Source organism: Solanum pennellii, chromosome 10 (genome assembly GCF_001406875.1).
Source record: "Solanum pennellii chromosome 10, SPENNV200".
Classification (NCBI taxonomy): domain Eukaryota; kingdom Viridiplantae; phylum Streptophyta; class Magnoliopsida; order Solanales; family Solanaceae; genus Solanum; species Solanum pennellii.
In genome coordinates this window covers 12,961,549-12,983,595 of record NC_028646.1, presented here as the reverse complement: position 1 = coordinate 12,983,595, position 22,047 = coordinate 12,961,549, and the positions used below count along the sequence as shown (strand labels likewise).

The 22,047-nt window shown below is 34.4% G+C and overlaps 1 protein-coding gene across 1 annotated transcript; it reads left to right on the top strand.

Moving 5' to 3' along the window:
• Positions 1 to 4,254: 4,254 nt before the first annotated feature.
• On the top strand, positions 4,255 to 6,227 carry LOC107001089 (cell number regulator 6-like). Its single transcript, XM_015199266.2, has 4 exons — positions 4,255 to 4,525; positions 4,867 to 4,981; positions 5,049 to 5,314; positions 5,781 to 6,227. Exons 1-4 carry the CDS (start codon positions 4,427 to 4,429, stop codon positions 6,018 to 6,020), a joined length of 720 nt encoding a protein of 239 aa, XP_015054752.1. The 5' UTR covers positions 4,255 to 4,426; the 3' UTR covers positions 6,021 to 6,227.
• The last annotated feature ends 15,820 nt before the right edge of the window (positions 6,228 to 22,047 follow it).

Below are 22,047 nucleotides of genomic sequence, written 5' to 3'. Positions count from 1 at the left end.
TATATATATATATATATATATATATGACAGTAAAAATATATATAAACATAGACCAATAATGTAAAATGTTTACTTTGGTCTAACCAACAAATTCTATCAAAAGGCACCATATTTATACTAGAAATGATATTTATATTACTGTTGTATATGGCAAGTGCACATATGTTTAAAGGAAAAACCTTTGGTATGAACCCATGAGGATCGCCTAGTTGTTTGGACTCAAATTTAAAACCCTTTGTCAGTGAAAAACATAGGGTTTGACTTATGGATCGAGCTCGTAGCTATTGCATAGGGGCAATGACGCACCCCAATTAAGGATAGAGGCTAGGGATTTTCTTTATCATCCAAACAAAACCTACGATATGATTCAGAAAGGGTGAGAGTACTCCTACATATTCGATGCTACATCCTTATCATCCCATCCTCAAGACTGAAGTAAAGAGCATAGTTGGCTTGAGCAGCGCACATATAGAAGCGGGAGCAAGAAAGTCAATAATACTTTTCTTGTCCTTCTACTTTTTGTTAAGGGCAAAGAGAAACACTTTTGCTACTGAGAAGGTGAACAGTCATCGTGAAGGTTCAAGACTTAGCCAAGCGTCAGCGAAGCTAGATTCTTATAGAAGGGTGTTTAGCAAAGCGTTGTTATAGCATTGAAGCCCTATCCGTTATAATGATGAGCGAGGACGCTACACCTTCTCCATCGAAGCAGTCAATTGAGTTTTAAACTAATTAGCTCCTTGATAATGTTTGAAAGACCAATTTTAGGATTTCCACTACTTATTTCGTTCTTTAGAGTAGATCTTTTTTTTTTTGTTAAAATACAAAGGACTATATATAATTTAACACGCAATTATTTACATTAAAGGTGGTGTTACTTATCTTTTCTTGTATGGCATTTGGATTTAAACTCAATTTTTAGAATATGTATACAATTCAAGAAGTAAATTATTATATTTTAGAGTTTATGGTTAAATGACTTCTCAATTTATTAGTCAATTATTGAATACACATTTATATTTCACGAGGATCCTATTATCCCCTTCACATTTTAAAAGTAGAATATTTTGTCCCTTAAAAGGTTACACCCAAATTTGTGGTAAATAGTAGTTTGCACCGGCGTTGCCTGTTGGGTTTTATTTGCCCTGATTTCTTATCATAAATAGGTTTTCCTTTTAGAAAAAGGTTTTGGATTGACTAATCTTTTTTCTAGTAGGAAAAGGTTTAGAACTCTATAAATAGAGACATATTCTTTCTAACTTAATCATCATTCACAATGTAGTCTTAAGAGCTTTGAGAGTTTTGGTTAGAGGGAGAATTTATAGGTCACAAGCTTGACACGTTATCACTTGTGTGAACCTCCCATGTATTCCGAGTGATTGGTTGAGGTTGTTTCTCTCTGTATTTTGTACTCTCATATTTATAGTGGATTGCTCATCTCCTTTGTGGACATAGGTCGAGTGACCAAACCACGTCAAATCTTTGTGTCTTTTGATATATTTCTCGTTGTCTTCTTACTCGTAGTCTTTCGAGGATTGCATTGCTAGATTCCGCATTTACACCTGCTTATTTTCTGTCCTAACAAGTGGTATCAGAGCCAGATTCAATGACGGAGTCAGGTTCAGTGGTTCGATAATCGATGATTGAACCAGGTTAGAAAGAGGTGTTCATCTTGGCGGGTGTTGTTCTAGCTGCAACCATTTTGACAGTAATGAAGATTTTGTTGGAGAAATTGTTTCAGAGAGGTTCTCTGTGTTGAGACATAAATTTTTTAAGGAGATTATGGAGAGGAGAAGCAAGTTGTTGAAGATTAAGTGAAGAAGGTGGACAAATTTATTTTGTCAGAAATTCAGGCCAAGGGGGAGGTTTGTTGGGTTTTATTTGCCCTGATTTCTTACCATAAATAGGTTTTCCATTTAGGAAAAGGTTTTGGATTGACTAATTCTTTTTTGGTAGGAAAAGGTTTAGGACTCTATAAATAGAGGCATGTTCCTTCTAACTTAATCAGCATTCACAATGTAGTCTTAAAGGCTTTGAGAGTTTTGGTCAGCGGGAGAATTTATGCGTCACAAGCTTGATACGTTATCACTTGTGTGAACCTCCCATGTATTCTGAGTGAATTGGTTGAGGTTGTTTCTCTCTGTATTTTGTACTCTCATATTTATAGTGGATTGCTCATTTCCTTTGTGGACGTAGGTCGATTGATCGAACCACGTTAAATCTTTGTGTCTTTTGGTATATTTCTCGTTGTCTTCTTACTCATGGGCTTTTGAGGTTTGCTTTGCTAGCTTCCGTGTTTACACCTGCTTATTTCGGTCCTAACATTGCCAAATAAACATATTGTACTTTTTAAATAAAAATATTATTTTTCTTCTTTTTATTTTATTTCCCTTTTATATTTGTTTTCTTTTCTATTTCAGCCCATTTCTTCTTGTCGTTGACTTAAAAAAATTTCTGTCATTGAAGTAGATTTTTCGAGTTCCATTTCTAACCTCAAAAATTTTAGTCTATTAATTTTTGTTTGAATTATTTCCAGAGAAATTCTCAATTTTCTTATACAACTATTTCAATATACAATATTTGGACATTTTCAGACTTAATTTGTAGTTCTCATACCATTGGATAATTATCGACTTCAAAATCTTCAATGATATGGGGTACAATGCTAATATTCACCGCCAATCAAGAATTTGACGGAACTGTAAATCTTATACATGCATATGACGTTATATTTCCAGTAAAAATAATAACTTAGCCAATCTTGAATATCTAGATTTGGTAATTTATGGGTCTCTGATGAGAATATTGTTAGAGTTATGGGAAGCTAAAAAATGAAGTATATTTGAATGAGATATGAATTTGATTGGGGAAATCTTTGAAAGTTTACGTATTTTCAAAGTCGTAAGCATATTGATTTGTCTTAATGACAAAAACTTCTAAAGAATATGATGTGGATATACTTGTATAGTAATCACTAATCAATTGTCGCATCTGATTCGAATATGGGTTTCATCAACTTTGTGCATTGTTGTACTTGAAGTAGTAGAAAGTTAATTGTGAAAGATACTAATTTTGATATTGATGCTTTGTTGTTTTATTTACTCAACTGAGTTTCCTCTATATTGTTCAATTTTGTGTTCTTGTGATTGAACTTATGAACACTTAGCTATGAAGAAGTGTTGATTTTTAATTTGATTTCAGTATTCTAATAATATTTAAGTGAAGTAGAAAGAAGTAAAAAGATAGCGTTAGTAGTAATTATTACTTTCTCCGTCGGGTATTATTTGTCATGGTTTCTCTTTTTAGAGTCAAATTATAAAAATTTTGATTAATATTTTAAGATGTGTTTTTTCATCATATTAATATGCAAAGCAATTTATGCTATTTTTCATAAAATTTTAAAATATCTAATTTTTTTTGTTTAAATTATCAAATTAATATGATCTAATTTTACTTTAAAAATTAATCAAGTTAACTTTCAAAAAATGTAACATGATAATAATACCGAACGGAGAGAGCATTGATTGTGAGGTTGTTTCACACTTTTTTCAGACAACTTAAATCACGATTGTTGAAGAAATAGAGAAAGAAAGAAAAAGGAGAAAAAGAAAGTAAAATGGAAAAGATAAATAAAAGTAAACGGTAGCATAAATAAATTTAAAAAATCAAAAAAAATAATATGAAAAAGAAAAAGTAAGAAGCCTGTCTCTCACTCTATTTGAGAACGTGAATTACATTTTCTTTGCCAACTTAGCATTAGGGAGCAAATAATTCTATTACTTCTTTTATTTCATTTTATGTGACATTTTTTTTAGAGTAATACAATTTAATTTTGACGAGATATTTGCGTATGGAATCTTTAAATATTTTGAAATGAAAATTATATATTTGTTAACTACGTAAAGAGTAATATAAGTCACAATAATTGATGATTCAAAATGTTAAAATAATCTATGAAAAACTTACAGTCTAAGATAAACTTGTTTGAATCTCAAAATACGAAAAGTGACACATAAAATGAAACGGTGTAATGGGACCCTTCTAAAATATAAGCGTGTAGTTAAAATCGACTAATAGGTATATACGATCTCACAATGCATGGCACTCCTCGATAGTAATTAGCATGCCACTAGCACGTTAGTCGGGTGCGCAAAACCATGTTAACCAAGCATTGCAATATAATATTTTCATTAATTCTTCAAAAAGTTAGTTTCAATATTATTATCTCTTGATTTGGTACTCTCTTATTTATTAATTAGTATTTTCCAATTAAATTTTAAAAAAAAAATCCAAGTCTTACGGTATAATTTCCCTATCCCTTTTTCCTCTCTTATCTACTTGTTTGTAACTAACATTACCTTAATGAAGGTATATATGTAACACCAACTTAATTATCGTTATTAATTGATGATCAAATAAATCTAAGACGATGGCAACGGGGACTTATGTTCGATTAACAAAGGATCAAGAATCTTCATTGCAAAATATTACTCCTGGCGAGCTTAATCAACCTATTGATGTCCAAAAGGTTATTTCAATCTTTCATTTACATTTCTTCTAATTATATTCAATTAGAATTAATAAGTCGATGAATAGAGAAAAAATGGATCTGATCTTCGCCCTGCCCTGCATGTGAGAGTTGAACGAATGTAAAAGTATATTCCCCTTAACTATATATGCATGCATGCATCGTCAATTATAAATTATTCGACTATATGTTTATGTAATCGAGTAAATTGATGGAGAAAAAAACAACTCATCTAAAAGGTGGTGAAGAATTTGCATTATATATATATATATATGTGTGTGTGTGTGAGAGAGAGAGAGTTTTATTCCCTCATAATAGTGAAATTGTTAAATATTTGACAGCAATCATGTGCTAAATGTGAACATTGTGGGCAAAATCTACCTCCATCATATGAACCTCCTGCTGATGAAGATTGGGCAACTGGAATATTTGGGTGTACAGAAGATGTTGATAGTTGTAAGTGACATTTTTAAGATTTATAACTTGAATCATTTTTTTGCGATTTTTGATGTATAATTTTTAGGTTTGGTTGGGCTATTTTGCCCTTGTGTTTTGTTTGGACGACACATGGAGACGTTGAATGATGAAATATCAAGCAGAGGAGCTTGTGTTGGTCATTTGGTGTGCATTGAAGGTGGCATTGCTCTTGCTGCACTTACTGCAGCATTTCATGGCATTGATCCTGATACTGCATGCCTTATTACTGAAGGTCTTCTCTTCTCTTGGTGGGTTTGTGGTATCTATACTGGCATGGCGAGACAAATGTTGCAACGAAAATATCATCTTAAGGTGAACTACTCAACTTCTCTTCTTTTTTTTCCATTCTATGCAAAGTAAAATTGAAGTTGGCAACCATTGAGATTATCACGGATGAAGTGATGATCGATTTCAATGTGTTATGGTACATTCAGATATTTGGCATAGCAACCATGCTATAACAAACTATATACTTCCTCCACTTAAAAAAGAATGACCTCCTTTCCTTTTTTTGGTAACAACTTTTCATGTGGCATGTTGAAGGCCACAAGATTAAAGCGCAATTTTGTACATTTGACATAACTTTAATTTAGGACAACATGATCAAAAGTTTTCTTTATTTTCTTGAACTCCGTGTCAAGTCAAATTAGATCATTCTTTGTGAAACAAAGGGAGTAAATATGAATGGTGATCATGATAATGAGTTGCTTAGTAAACTTTAATCGTATTTGCAATAATATATATGATGATGATGATTGATGGTGTTGTTCGATTACAGGATTCACCATGTGATCCATGTATGGTACATTGTTGTTTACATTGGTGTGCAATGTGTCAAGAACACAGAGAGATGAAGCTTCATTTATCATGTAATGATAATCCAACAACAACACTTGTCGATCCACCTCCACTTCAAGAAATGACCACTACAACTGAAAATAATGATGATCAGGTTGTAGCTGATTCTTCTCGCAAAGAAATTGTACCATATGAAGATTTGGATATAGAATCCCCCTAAATACCCATCTTGTACATTTTTAACTTTTTTTAAGCTGAGATTTATCGTAAACAACTTTCTCTACGGTCTGTGAAACACTCTACCAGCTTCGAACTTTATTTGTGAGGTCATACTGAGAATTAATGTTGTTGGGGGAACATATTTCTTTGTTTTGCATTAAAGAATTTAGTCATTTGACAATAAAATAGAATTTATTTCCTTTTCTTAGTATTATTTGTTGCACACCTTATGAGTTCTTACTTTCATTGTGAAGATTTATGAACAGCAAAGAAGAAGAAGAAAACTAGAAGAAGAAGCATAGAGAGAGGAAATAAGGAGAAGAATATTCTGTTATTCCAAACTTAGCGTAGTTACATTCTAGAGCTCCTCTTTATAGTAGTTGATATCTTGATCACACTTAGTTATTCTAATAGACTTACAATTAATCATAACTAACTAACTAAATTAATGGAAATTTAGTTACAATATAAAAGTGATTTAGGGAACACGTACAAGGACTAGGTTCACACATTTGACTTTGGTTCATTCTTCTCATTCTCAACACTCCGTCTCAAGCTAGGAAGTGAGAAGATGTTTAGAACTCCTAGCTTGGAGCTGAGATGTTGGAGTTGTACTTTTGTAATTCCTTTAGTGAGAAGGTGAGCTTGTTGATCTTGTGAAGGAATGTACTTGGTAGACACTAACCCTTGTGTGATTTTTCTCTTATAAAATGACAATCAATCTCAATGTGCTTGGTTCTCTCATGATAGACTGGATTGGCTGCAAGTTGCGTTGAAGCTTTCCTATCAATATGTATGTTGATAGGTAGTGACACTTCAATGCTGAGTTCCTGCATTAAATCTTTCAGCCATATACACTCTATCATAATGGTTGCAATACTCTTATATTCAGCTTCAGCCGAACTCCTAGAAACAGTTGTTTGCTTCTTTGACTTCCATGAAACTAGAGACCCTCCAAACTGCACAAAGTAACAATTTATTGATCTTCTTGTTAGAGGGAAGGTTGCCCAATCTGCATCACAATAAGCAATGATTGTATTCTTTGAGTAACTAGACAGTAGTAGGCCTTGTCCTGGTTGGTTTTTCACATATCTCACATTCCTTAGTGTTGCAGTCATATGTAACTTCTTAGGTAGTTGTAGAAATTGACTAAATGTATGAACTCCATAGGAGATGTCAGGTCTTTTCATAGTTAAATATAGTAATTTGCAAACTATCCTTTGATAAGCTCCTTGATCAGTTAGTGGATCAGGTTCTGTCATCTTTGTCTCTTCATCATACTGTTTGGTTATCAATTTTGAGTTGGTGTCAATTGGAGTTCCAACTGGTTTAGATGCACTTAGACCATTTTCAGAAATTAATTCAAGTGCATACTTTCTTTGAGGCATAGAATGCCTTGCTTTGATCTAGCAAATTCAATTCACAAGAAATACCTTAACTCTCCTAGTCTTTCATCTTGAAAGCATGCTTCAAATGATCCTTTGTTTCTTCAATTAGGAGCAGATTACTTCCAAGTTATTAGCGTGTTGTAACAACCCTAAAAATGACTATGTTAAGTAATGTCTAACGTATCTAGAATGCCTAGATTAGACCGGGTTCACAAAGATTGATGCACATAAAACTAGACCTCTGAACCTTTGCAACAGCCAATCCAACTAATCTGGTGAGTTAGTTGAGCTAGGAAAGGTTGGTTCCAGCCATGTAGGGCTAGCGAATATGAAGATTTACCCGGATGAGTCTTTAACAGACTTAAAAAGGGGAAATCATAGGTTTGGAGGGTCTAGGGGTAAAATGGTCTTTTTCCAGGCTAAGGGTAGTATCATAATTACCCTAAATATGTAATTAATTATTCAATTACTATGGTGGATAGGCATTTTGGGTAGAAAGGATAGAAATTTGCCCATTGAGCAAAATCCGGGAGCGAACCTAGGTGGGAGCAATGATTTAACATAATTATTTATATTTGACAATTAATTTAATTAATTAATATTTAAATTTTGATTTAAGAAAAAAGAAAATCAGATTATTATTATTTATTTATTAATTAATAGGGCGGTTTGGGTCGGGTTGACCCAAAGGAACCCGTTTATGCGATGGGGACGTCACGGGTTCGATCCTCGATGGAAGCGACGCCCAAGTGAATTAAAATGGGGTTTAAAATCTGATTTTTTTTGTAAGGGCAATAAGGTCCTTTCACGTGTGATTTAAGTAAATCAGATTTTTACAATTTAACAAAACCCTATTTTGACTAAGTCTAAAAGTACAATCCTAATCCTAAGGAACCACTTACTTCTCACGTTTATCCTCTCTCTTTCACGATCAACTCTCTCAGTTTTGCGTTTTATCTGCTAAACAAATACAAGAATATAAAACACAACCAAAATTTCTTCATACTTGAAGAATTTACACGTCAAAAACATAGACAAAACGCTAACCAAAACAGTCGAGTTTGTGTTGAAGTTTCGGTACTTGAACATGAATTTGAAGAGGGTTTTGGACAGCAGGTCGTGTGTTGAACAACACTAAAGTCAGGTATGGGTTTATCTCTTGGACTCCTTTTTCCAAGAGAATTTTCGTTCCACGAATTCAACGCATTTTGAAATTAGGGTTTTTCCCGTTCTTGTCGAATTCCTTGTCCCTAGTATCCTTCTAATTTCAATCTGAAATATGTTAGAGGTCATGTTGTTGGTATGTTTTCTGGTAGTTTAAGTATGAAGTGTGATTTTCGTGATAATGTGTTCATGATTATGTGTTTGGAATTATAAGCATGTTAATTTATGTCAATCGAAACTATGTGAAAAGTGATGTTTGTGCAAATGTTTGTGTAAATCATAATGTGCAAAAGTGGTGTAATATTGCTGGATTTAATGGTAATTCTTGGCTGAATATAACCATGAAAAAAATATACTCAAAGATGCACCAAATGATTCATGAAACGTCCTAAGATCTAATGATCAAATGATGATAACAAGGAGCTGAAAATAGTGAACAAATTTTCAACATTTGGTAGGTTGGGTTTGGCCAATCAAAATGGTATAAATGCAATGAAAAATGAATGTAAAATAAGTGAAATCACTAAGGATTGAACCCAAGAAATCATTACATGAAAGCTACAAAAAAATCAACAAAAGATTAAGACAAAAATGGATTGGAGGAGACTATATTTCCAGCTTGCTGAAAATTGTAGTCTCGGCCAACTTTTAAAAAAATGAACTTCATTTAAAAAAAAATTTAAAAGTGAGGTCATTGGGGATTGAATCCATGACCTCACCAAATGAAAATTTCATAAAAATTTCGTGTGAAAAATGCAAGGAAAAATAGATGTGGTGAGTGGGGATTGAACCCACAACCTCTTGAATGGATGAGAGAGTTAGGAGAAAAACAAATGAGAAAATAAATGTGGAGAGTGGGGATTGAACCCAAAACCTCTTGGATAGATGATAAAGTTAAGAGATAAATTAAAAGAAAAATAATGAGCTTGTGGGGAATTGAACCCACAACCTCCTTGACTTAAACGAAAAAGGAGAGGAGAAACAGAAATGAAATATTATGGGGTTGATGGAAATCGAACTAGGGTCCCCCAACTCTGAAAAATGCAATTATCAAGTTTGAAATAAGATCAAGTGTTGTCCAAGGGATTCGAAATCGAGTTCCCTTGCTCAATTTCGTATTGACACATAAGTCATACGTAAGTAAACATTTAATGAATGTTGCCTCTAAAGATCGAAATCAATATCTTGGCATATCTACAAGATGCATAAGTCTTGTACCACATAATCTTGGATAAACATGAATCACTTAGACAAACTATGAATGAAGCCTCATGGCTTATATGCGTGGACTCATAAGTCTAGCATATATTTAAAAGTAAGTGAGCCTAAGATGTATGTGATAAAATAATGTAACCCTAGAAGGGTTAAGTAAGAGTGTGAAACACACTAAATGGCCAAATACATTGGCATATGATAAAATGAACATTCATGTGAAGGGGTGGGTAATTATGAAAAGCAAATGTTTTAAAGTTAATGAATGAGGTGACAATATGATAAGAGGCTAATGTGAAAGATGAGAGCAATCTCAAATGAGCCTAAGTAAATGTTACCAAAACGTACTAATCTATGAGAATGTAAAGTTAATGAAGAGACCAGTCTCTATGAACACTCTAATGAAAGTATTGAACTTAATGCATATTTAATACTAATGATGAGATGAGAAATCATCTAATGAGCTATGATGTCCTCACGTTAGAAACCAGCTTCCATGATGTATGAGTTGAATGTAATGGAACATTATACTGAGCACTGATAGGCTAGCTATGAGCAATGATGCCTTTCTTCGGGAAATGCAGAGGTTCACGTAACTCTCATGAGATGAGACTGTTCGGCATGCCGGGTATGGGTCTCCTTATATCTCCTAGTATTTGAACCTATATTGCCAATATAGGGATCTAGCAGGGTTTGACTCTATATACACGCTTGCATGTTTGGGTCACTTTGACCTGTGATTACACCTCTTTTCGGTGTGGGGAAGACACTGGATTTAATGATGCTTACATGATCTATGTAAGTTAAGGTTAAAGTTCCTAAAAAAGAATGAGGTCAGCCTCAAATGATGTACATAATGAAATGAACAATACCAAAGGTGTTAGGATAGGATAATCAAGAGATGAGCTAGACTTATGTAATGACACTAGGTTATTCTTGATCATTGCACAGCGAACCCGATGAGAGTCTTAAACTACATCCTAGGTATGACTTGTGGCTGCACTAGTATATGAAAGAATGAAAATGAAGTACGTATGAATGAATGAAGCAAACTCTCTGTTTGTTAAAGAAGGCTCCCTTGTTGAGGTCCCATATGTTGAGCCCTCATTTTGGGAAGTTCTAATGTCAAGTCCATGATTCCAAGGTCTCATGACATATGAAAGAATGATATGAACTATGTGATATGATATGTGTAATATGTTATGTGCTGTTTTCAAAATGATAAGTATGATGATGCATGTTACTCTAATGGCATGACTTTCCTAATCCGAAATTGGCAAATCCACTGACTTGACTTTCCATAATTCATATCGATAGGAAAGCGCTCTTCTTAATCATGCATGTCCTTGGTATGTGCTTGCATATACCCATACTTAGTACAAGTGTGTACTAATCCCATACAACTTTACATTTTTAGGTGCAGGCACAGGTGGACGTTAGAGCTTACAGGTCGACACTGATGTTATCCGGACAAGGAGCATTCATCCAGATTTGGTAGGACCTCATGCTTTTGAAGACGCTTGCCCATTATATTCTAGCTTAGATATAGGTTTGAGTTAATGGAGTATGTTCCACTAGCTTTTCTTTCTCATCTTATTTCAAACATTGTGTTGGTGCCATTTTTGCAAGTATATACTTAATGTAGTATGGAACTATTTCTTTCATTTGATGATCTTAATATTAGATGGTTGATTGTGAACGTTTATGAGTTTAAGTAGAATGTCTTATATGAATGTTAAGTAACAAAAAGTTCAAATTTTTGCTAAAATTAACCTAGATGAAGTAACGATGACGTATGTAGGATTGTCTGCGACCTCTGAGAAGGTCAACAACGCCGGTCTCGTCTGGGGTCTAGACTCCGGTCATGACAAAGCTGGTATCAGAGCACTAGGTTAAATTATGAGAAAAATAAGTTCACATCAACCACATTGATTAGAATCTATGTCATGGTAGTAAAGTGCACCACTATCCTGAATTAGAGACTGCATAATGTATAGGAAAAATTCCCTTCTTCTAATCTTATCATGCCTTCTCCAATGTCTGATTTCTTGGTGTTAAGAGCATATTTAACATCAACTCTTGAGATTCAGAAAGATGAATACGAGGAGAAACGCAGGCGGAGAGATTGGAGGAGCAGCTGTTGGGGTAAATTAAGTTCCTCTCCAGGCTCCAGCTGCTGGAATGGAGATGCATGTTAACCCAACTGGGTTGACATATGAAAAAGTGAGGACAGCCTTGGTACAGATGGACTAAGCCATCACATTACAATCTCAGGTTATGACAGCCCAGGTAGAGCAACAAGGTGTTCCCAGGAAGAACCCACATTCCAACACCATGGCTAGAATGTTAAGGGACTTCACGAGAGTGAATCCTCCCATTTACACTTGATCTAACATTGCTGAGGATCTAGAGGAGGAGTGTAGGGCATCTATGTTGCGTGATAGCATGGACCTTTCAGGCTTATGGTCCATGTCCAACAAGTGGAGGAAAGTAGGAAGAGGAAGCATACTAGGGCAGGGAACAGGTCAAGGAAAGTTAAGAAGAATTTTTCAAGGAAGAGTAGTATTGAAATCAGGGATAAGCCCAGGTTTAAGAAGGGACTCTCCCACCAAGGGGAGTCAAGTTCATCCAAGGGTTGATATGATAGGGATTTCGAGCCTGATTTAAGAGAAACAGCGAAGTAGATACACATCAGGAGAGGCCACCTTGTAGGAAGTGTGGCAAACTTCATGGAGGAGAGTGTAGGAGGGGCTCTAACGCTTGTTACAGTTGTAGAAAACCGGGTCACATGATGAAGATTGTCCGTATATGAGAGTTCGAGAAAAAGGAAAGGAGAAAGTTCAGTTGAATGGTCCAAGTGAATAGGTTCCAAGGAGGAAACGATTCTTCACACTCAAGTTTGGGGGTGTAGGGGAAGACACCTCTGGTGATGTCTCGGGTGCGTAGCCTAAATTTGTTTTTCATGTGTATGGTTTTATGCACTAGTATAAAGTTAATATATTGAAGTCATCATGTTAGTTGCTGACTTATGTGACTTATGTGTTTATTTAATATTGTATGCTTTGATAAGACTAGTTTAGGAAGGAGTTCCTTAGTCTATTAATGCGAAGTTGCTAGTAGGTTTCAAGGATGTGCACCAACCTACTAATATGTAAATCAGATATTCGCCAATAAAAAGAATTGAATAGCTTAGGTATTGATTTTATCCATAAGTGTTATGCTACCATAGACTATCAAACCAGGGTAGTGAGGTCTCAGTTGCCAAATGAGATAGGGTATAAATGGGCAGGGCGTGGACCAACCCAACAAAGCCATATAATTTCAAATCTTATGGCCAACAAGATGTTATCTAAGGGGTTAGATATACTCCTCCTAAGGCTGGTTTTGTTTACAAAACTCTAAGTTTTCGTGCAATAGTCGACTTGGTGTTGTAAGTCCAAAATCGTATGTGTAATAATTGTACTATGTGAGTTAAAATGAATCCATGTTTGCTTGTCATGTTGCTGCTTTTGTATACCATGGACATGATTTTTCTGTTGCATGAGTTGTGAGGTGCATCAAGTTAAGTGCGATTGAGAAGGAAGTTCCCCAATATCAAATATGAAGCTTCAGATAAGCTTGATTAATATACATTATCCAGAGTAAGTGTGAAACACAAATTCACAAAGAGCAAAGTCTCAAGTATGTTAAAATATTTTCGAAAATCACCCTCTTTATTTTAAAATGATGTGTAGTTTCATTCGGGGATGAATTTTTCTAAGGGAGGAATAAAGTAACAACCCTAAAAATGACTATACTAAGTAATGTCTAACGTATCTAGAATGCCTAGATAAGACAGGGTTCACACGGATTGATTCGCGAAGAACCAGACCTCTAAACCTCTGCAATAGCCAAGCCAACTAACTTGGTGAGTTAGTTCAGCTAGAAAAGTTTGGGTCCAGCCATAAAGGGCTCCCGAATATGAATATTTACCCGGATGAGTCTTTACCCGACTTGAAAATGGGAAATCTTAGGTTTGGAGGATCTAGGGGTAAAATGGTCTTTTTCAAGGCTAAGGGTAGTATCGTAATTACCCTAAATATGTAATTAATTGTTAAATTAATACGGTGGAGGGGCATTTCTGGTAGAAAGGGCCGAAATTTGCCCATTGAGCAAAATCTTGCTCCACCCGGGTTCGAACCTAGGTGGGATCAATGATTTAACTTGATTATTTATATTGGAGAATTAATTCAATTAATTAATATTTAAATGCTGATTTAAGAAAAAAGAAAATTAGATTATTATTAATCAATTAGTTAATTAATGGGGCGGTTTGGGTCGGCTCGACCCGAAGGGACCCGTTTTTGCGATGGAAACGTCACGGGTTCGATCCTCGACGGAAGCGACGCCCAAGTGAATTAAAATAGGGTTTAAAACCTGATTTTATTTGTAAGGGAAACAAGGTCCTTTCACGTGTGATTAAAATAAATCAGATTTTTACAATTTAACAAAACCTTATTTTGACTAAGTCTAAAACTACAATCTTAATCCTAAGGAACCACTCACTTCTCACGTTTATCCTCTCTATTTCACGATCAACTCTCTCACTTTTGCGTTCTATCTGCTAACAAAATACAAGAATAGAAAACACAACCAAAAGTTCTTCATACTTGAAGAATTTACACGTCAAAAACATAGACAAAAAGCTAATCAAAAACGTAAAGCAAAAAGAAGGGTTTTCCGTCGAGTTTTGTGTTGAAGTTTCGGGACTTGAACGTGAATTTGGAGAGGGTTTAGGACAGCAGAACGTGTGTTGAACAACACTAAAGTCAGGTATGGGTTTCTCTCTTGGACTCCTTTTTCCAAGAGAATTTTCGTTCCACAAATTCAACGCATTTTGAAACTAGGGTTTTTCCCATTCTTGTCGAATTCCTTGTCCCTAGTATCCTTCTGATTTCAATCTGAAATAGGTTAGAGATCATGTTGTTGGTATGTTTGCTGGTGGTTTAAGTATGAAGTGTGATTTTTGTGATAATGTGTTCATGATTATGTGTTTGGAATTATAAGCATGTTAATTTATGTCAATCGAAACTATGTGAAAAGTGATGTTTGTGCAAATGTTTGTGTAAATCATGATGTACAAAAGTGGTGTAATGTTGCTAGATTAAATGGTAATTCTTGGCTGAATATAACCATGAAAAAAATATACTTGAAGATGCACCAAATGATTCATGAAACGTCCTAAGATCTAATGAACAAATGATGATAACAAGGAGCTGAAAACAGTGAACAAATTTCCAGCATTTGGTAGGTTGGGTTCGGCCAATCAAAGTGGTATGAAATGCAATAAAAAATGTATGTAAAATAAGTGAAATAACTAAGGATTGAACCGAAGAAATCATTACATGAAAGCTACAAAAAAATCAACAAAAGATTAAGACAAAAGTGGATTGGAGGAGACTAAATTTCCAACTTGCTGGAAATTGTAGTCTCGGCCAACTTTTAAAAAAATGAACTTCATTTAATTTTTTTTAAAAATGTTAGGTCATTGGGGATTTGACTCATGACCTCACTAAATGAAAATTTCATAAAAATTTTGTGAGAAAAATGTAAGGAAAAATAGATGTGGTGAAGGGGGATTGAACCCACAACCTTATGAATGGATGAGAGAGTTAGGAGAAAAATAAAGGAGAAAATAAATGTGAAGAGTGGGGATTGAACCCACAACCTCTTAAATAGGTGAGAAAGTTAATAGATAAATTAAAAGAAAAATAATAAGATTATGGGGGATTGAACCCACAACCTCCTTGACTTAAACGAAAAGGAGAAGAGAAACAGAAAGGAAATATTATGGGGTTGATGGAAATCAAACTAGGGTCCCCCAAATCTGAAAAATGCAATTATCAAGTTTAAAATAAGATTAAGTGTTGTCCAAGGGATTAGAAATCGGGATCCCTTTCCCAATTCCGTATTGACACATAAGTCATACGTATGTAAATATTTAGTGAATGTTGCCTCTAAAGATCTAAATGAATATCTTGGCATATCTACAAGATGCATTAGTCTTGTACCACATAATCTTGGGTAAAAATGAATCACTTAGACAAACTATGAATGAAGCCTCATGGCTTGTATGAGTGGAATCATAAGTCTAGCATACGTTTAAAAGTAAGTGAGCCTAAGATGTCTGTGATAAAATAATTTAACCCTAGAAGGGTTACGTAAGAGTGTGAAACACACTAAATGGCCAAGTACATTGGCATATGATGAAATGAACATTCACGTGAAGGAGAGGGTAATTATGAAAAGCAAATGTTTTAAAGTTAATAAATGAGGTGATAATATGATAAGAGGCTAATGTGAAAGATGAGAGCAATCTCAAATGTGCATAAGTAAATGTTACCAAAACGTTCTCACCTCTGAGAGTGTAAAGTTAATGAAGAGACCAGTCTCTATGAACACTCTAATGAAAGTGTTGAAGTTAATGCATACTTAATACTAATGATGAGATGAGTAATCATCTAATGAGCTATGATGTCATCATGCTAGAAGTCACCTTCCATGATGTATGAGTTGAATGTAATTGAAGCACCGATAGGCTAGCTATTAGCGGTGATGCCTTACTTCGAGAAGTGCGGAGGTTCACGTAACTCCCATGAGATGAGACTGTTCGGCATGTCGGGTATGGGTCCTTTTAAATCTCCTAGTCTTTGAACCTATACTGCCAATATAGGGATCTAGCAGGGTTCGACTCTATATATACGCTAGCATGTTCGGGTAACTTTGACTAGTGATTCCACCTCTTTTTGGTGTGGGACAGACACTGGATTTCATGATGCTCACATGATCTATATCGGTTAAGGTTAAAGTTTTCAAAGACAGAATGAGGCCAGCCTCAAATAATGCACATAATGAAATGAACGATACCAAAGGTGTTAGGATAGGATAATCAAGAGATGAGCTAGCCTTATGTAATGACACTAGGTTATTCTTGATCATTGCACAGCGAATCCGATGAGAGTCGTAAACTACATCCTAGGTATGACTGGTGGCTGCACTAGTATATGAAAGAATGAAAATGAAGTACGTATAAATGAATGAAGCAAACTCTGTGTTTGTTAAAGAAAGCTCCCTTGTTGAGGTCCCATATGTTGAGCCTTCATTTTGGGAAGTCCTAATGTCAAGTCCATGATTCCAAGGTCTCATGGCATATGAAAGAATGATATGAAATACGCGATATGATATGTGTAACATGTTATGTGTTGTTTGCAAAATGATAAGTATGATGATGCATGTTACTCTCATGGCATGACTTTCCTAATCCGAAATTGGCAAGTCCGCTGACTTGACTTTCCATAATTCATATCGATAGGAAAGATCTCCTCTTAATCATGCATGTCCTTGGTGTGTGCTTGCATATACCCATACTTAGTACAATTTTGTACTAATCCCATACAACTCTACATTTTTTGGTGCAGGCACAGGTGGACGTTAAAGCTTACAGGTCGACGCTGAAGCTATCCCGACATGGAGCATTCATCCGGATTTGGTAGGACCTCATGCTTTTGAAGACACTTGCCCATTATATTCTAGCTTAGATATAGGTTTGAGGTAATGGAGTATGTTCCACTAGCGTTTCTTTGTCATCTTATTTCAGACATTGTATTGGTGCCATTTTGGCTAGTATACACTTAATGTAGTATGGAACTATTTCTTTCACTTGATGATCTTAATATTAGATGGTTGATTGTGAACGTTTATGATTTTAAGTAGAATGTCTTATATGAATGTTAAGTAAAAAAAAGTTCAAATTTCCGCTAAAATTAACCTTGATGAAGTAACGATGACGTATGTAAGCTTGTCTGCGACCTCTGAGAGGTCAACAACACCGGTCTCGTCTGAGGTCTAGACTGCGGTCATGACACGTGTCATCCACATAATTAAGAACAAGAACCATGCACATTGTTGTCTTCTTTATGAATATGGAGTGTTCATGTTCACTTTGTTTGAACTTAAATTTGAGCAATGCCTGAGATAGTTCAACATTCCACTGTCTTGGGCTTGATTTAGTCTATAGAGGGATTTAGTGAGTCTACACACTTTATTCTCCCCCTGAACAAATAATCCTGTGGAAGATCCATGTAAATCTCATCAGGTAGGTCCCCTTGTAGATAAGCATTGAATACATCCATCTGATGAATGTTACATTGCCTTTGAGTTGCAATAGTTAGTATTGTTCTCACAGTCTTCATCATCACCACTGGACTGAATGTCTCTTTATAATCAATTTCTTCCTTTTGGCTGTAACCTTTTGCTACTAGCCTTTCCTTATACCTCTCTATTTCACCTGTGCTCTTATATTTGATCTTATAGTTCAATTTGCAACCTATAGGCACCTTTCCTTTTGAAAGAATCTACTTCCCATGTATAATTATTTTGCAGTGCATCAATCTCTGATTGCATGCCTCATCCCACTTAGGATTAGAGACAACTTCTTTGTAGCTAGTAGGTTATATACTTGTAGGAATCTTAGACAGATATGATTGATAGGAATGGTTTACCTGATCATATGATAGGTATTTGTCTAAAGAGTATGGGCTATGTTTACATGGAGAGATGTAAAATCTTTCATCCATAGGATTACTATTCGATTAAATACGTATTTAAAGTTTAGAATTTTTAGTCGATTTTGCTTGAAAATTATATATCTTAGTATGTTTTACTTTATAAAATTATTGTAAATATTATTTAAATATTTTAATATTATTAATGAATTTCGAATGTTTTAAAATTTAAGTGATTTTCAATTTTTTTAAAAACAATATTTTAATATATGTATTATTTTAATTAAATGGTAATTCCTACACTTTGCTCAAAATTATTTAAATTCTAGCCTATTCTATTATAATTTCTTTCAATTCTGGCCACTCCATTCAAATTTTATTATAATCATAGCCACTCTTTCATTTCAATTCTAGCCAATTTAGTTGCAATTTTAGTCATTCCATATATTTTCCCATCTAATATTAAGACTTCATCTCATCCATCCATCAAAAATAAATCCTAGATCTAATCCTAGCCCTTCATTTCAAAATAGATCAACGGTTGAGATCAAATCCTTCTTTTAAACTATCAAATAACTAAACCTAAAATTTATTCCCATTCCTCTCCCTCTCTTCTCCAAAAATCAGCCGTCCCCCTCTCCTCTCCAATTTTTCCGGAGAACGCAAGAGGTGGCGACGCCCCACCCTCTCTCAAGCCGCCAACCTCCATCTCTCATTCTCCCCATTCTTTCCGGCAAAAGCCACCATCGGCGGTGAGCTCTCCCTCTCGCTCCTCCTTCGTCTTCCTCTTCTCCCCTCTCCCGTCTTTCCCCCTCTTCCTGTTCCCTCTGCCGTTCCTCCCACTCTCCGCCTCCCTCTTCTCTTCTTCTTTTTCCCTTCTCCCTCCACTCTTTCCGCCGCCTCTCTCATCTTCTTCTCCCCTCTCCCGTCGTCCCCCTTCTCACTCTTTCTCTCCTATGCTTCCTCCCCCTTCCCGTCTCTTCTCTTCCCCTTCCTCTTCCCCTTTCTCTTCTTCTTTTTTTTCCAGCCACCAGTCACCTAGAGCCAGCAGCCGCTGGCAGCCGTCCCTCTCCCCTTCTCCCGTCGCTCCTCCTCCCTTCTCTCTCCCCGCCTGAACCCCCTCTCCTTCCATCTCCGATCTTCCCTCCCTCTTCTTTTCTCTCGTTGCAGGTATAACAGCAGCTCCAGCCGGCGAGAAACAGCTAGAAGGCAGGGACTCCGGCTAGCCCTGCTCCCTTTCTTTTCCTTATTTTCTGGTCAGCAGTCCCAACAAATAAATAGCGTAAAGTCTCAATATTTTGGTTGGTTTTAAGACAGATCTCAACAGATCCGTCCGGGTTAGTTTCTCTTTTAATTTTCCTTTATAAATGTTAATTTGCCTAATGTTATGCATGTTTAATCGATGAGCGAAAATAAATTATGAGTTGCTTGACCTTATGGACTGTTCTTGTTGATTTTTTGAAGCTTGTCGAAGCATGTGTATATTATATGCTAGTTAGTTTTGTCTCTCAATAAGTCATAAATGAATTTTGGTGTGGAATATCGTGTGATGTTGCATCCGTATTAACTGATTAGAAATTAGCTTATTGTGTTGATTTAAAATTGGTCCATGAATTTTTAAATTTAATCTTTGCGTTCGTTTCGAATCTAGATTGCTTAAGTATAGTGTAGATTACTTGATAATGGATCGATATGATTACAAAGTATATTTTCGTATTTGATTTTATGTTAAATATATAAATGATATTGTTAGTATACTATTATTTATGGCTATCCTTGATTTACTTATGTGACATGCTTATATGTGATAAAATATGCTTAAATTAATTTGCTAAAATTATAGATTAAATCTTTGCCCATGTGATTAAAAAAAGGGGTTTCTTACTTACCTATTTTTTTCTGGAGGATATTTACACATTCTGAAAATATTGATTTTCTAATTTAGCTCTCTCTTAAAATAAAATAAAATATTAATCGATCTCGTTTTCCTTTAATGTCTGCCTAAATTGATTCTTACATATTTATTTTGTTGTAATTATGTAAATGTTTGACCTTAAATTATTCCCTTGTAATATTTAGTTTCTCATATATATGGCAAAATAATAATCATTTTTCAAAAAAAAATCAATTTTGACTCTTCATTAGTTAAGGAAAAAATAATTGTGTTCTTCCTAATTTATTCTTATTTGTTTATATTTGGTAGCATGATAATAATTTAATTTTAGTTCTTCTTTATTTAAGAGAAAATATTATTGTATTCCTAACTTTTATTCTTACAAGTATATTTTTGGTAATGAAATATTCTTAGAATTTTCTGATTGGTCCTCCAAGGAAAATGGTACAATAATTGATTCCTTAAATTTATTTATTTCCCTTGACTAAGTGCACCCCTCTTTGCTATATAAGTAGACCCTTCTCTCATTCATTGATACACTACTCTTGCTACAATTTCTCTCATTCTCTCATTACTCATACACACATTCATTCTCTCAACTCATCACTCATTCTTATAATACAAGTTGATAATCTTTTCTGCAGAACTGATTTGTCCTCTTTATTGATTTTAATTTAATTTTTTACATAATTATAATATTTGTGTGTTGAGAAACGAAACAGCAAGGAAGCATCCAAGTTACTTTCATTATCCTTTTACGTTTGATAATATAACTATGGTTATTCTTTATCTCTTTTTGTGTGTTATTTACATATATATGAGAGTAATTTGCTACTATAAGTCTACTATATTACAATTATTTCTTCATTGTATATGTGTTACCTTACCTATTCTAGCAGGTTTTGAACTTAGAAATCAAGATGATGAAGAGTAGCCTAGAAGAAATTTTGGACGAAGCTTCATTTATTTTAATATTGTGTATATTTTTATTCGTTACTTTTATTACAATGTGTATAATTATCTAACCCTACCTATATATATAAAATAAATTTGGGGTGGATCACTTAAGGGGGGGGGGGGAGGGATTTACATGCTACTTGTTTACCGTAATTTTCAAAGTTAGAAATCATGCCTGTAAGTTTATTCTATTTTAAATCTTTTAATCACCTAAAATTCTTGTTTATAGGTGTTGTAATCTAACCAATTTTCAACATGCTTAAGGCTTTGTTTGTTAATGAGTTTTAAAATAACTAGATTCTAATAAATTTGGAATGTTAAAATCAAATCCTAATAATTTCGTAGGCTCATTGGTTAGATGTTAAAAATATGTCATAATTTTTCAGCATTGTCTTATCACGTAGAAATCATGCTTAAGGATCAAAATGTTCATATCATTTGGAGTTACAAAATCATGCCTATGTGTTGCTCCATTCTGAACACCTATAAATCATATTTATGGGTTTGTGAATAAATTTTTAGCATATCCATAATTCAAATAAAATTTGTTGTGCATATTTTTGCCATTTTAAATTAGCTAATATTATTAATTAGTAATCTTATTTGTCCTCTTGAAGATTTCCGCACTTATGATGCAATACGTTTTTAAAAAAAAAAAATAATGATAATAAAAAGAAAAGTTTTGATGCATTTAACAAATTTCTTGACTTTTAAATACATTTCATAGTAAAATCTTTGCATTTAATTTATCGACTATATTAATACTCTACTAGTTCTTTTTTTTTTACAAAGATTTATAACATGCTTTTCTTAGTCATTGTTCAATCCTCCTTTCAAACTATGGATTGATTATGACATTTGTTTATATAT

Coding starts and splice junctions, on each gene's coding strand:
- LOC107001089 (XM_015199266.2), top strand. CDS start 4,427: ATGGCAACGGGGACTTATGTTCGATTAACAAAGGATCAAGAATCTTCA. Junction 4,982..5,048: donor TACAGAAGATGTTGATAGTT/GTAAGTGACATT, acceptor TATAATTTTTAG/GTTTGGTTGGGCTATTTTGC. Junction 5,315..5,780: donor AACGAAAATATCATCTTAAG/GTGAACTACTCA, acceptor GTTCGATTACAG/GATTCACCATGTGATCCATG.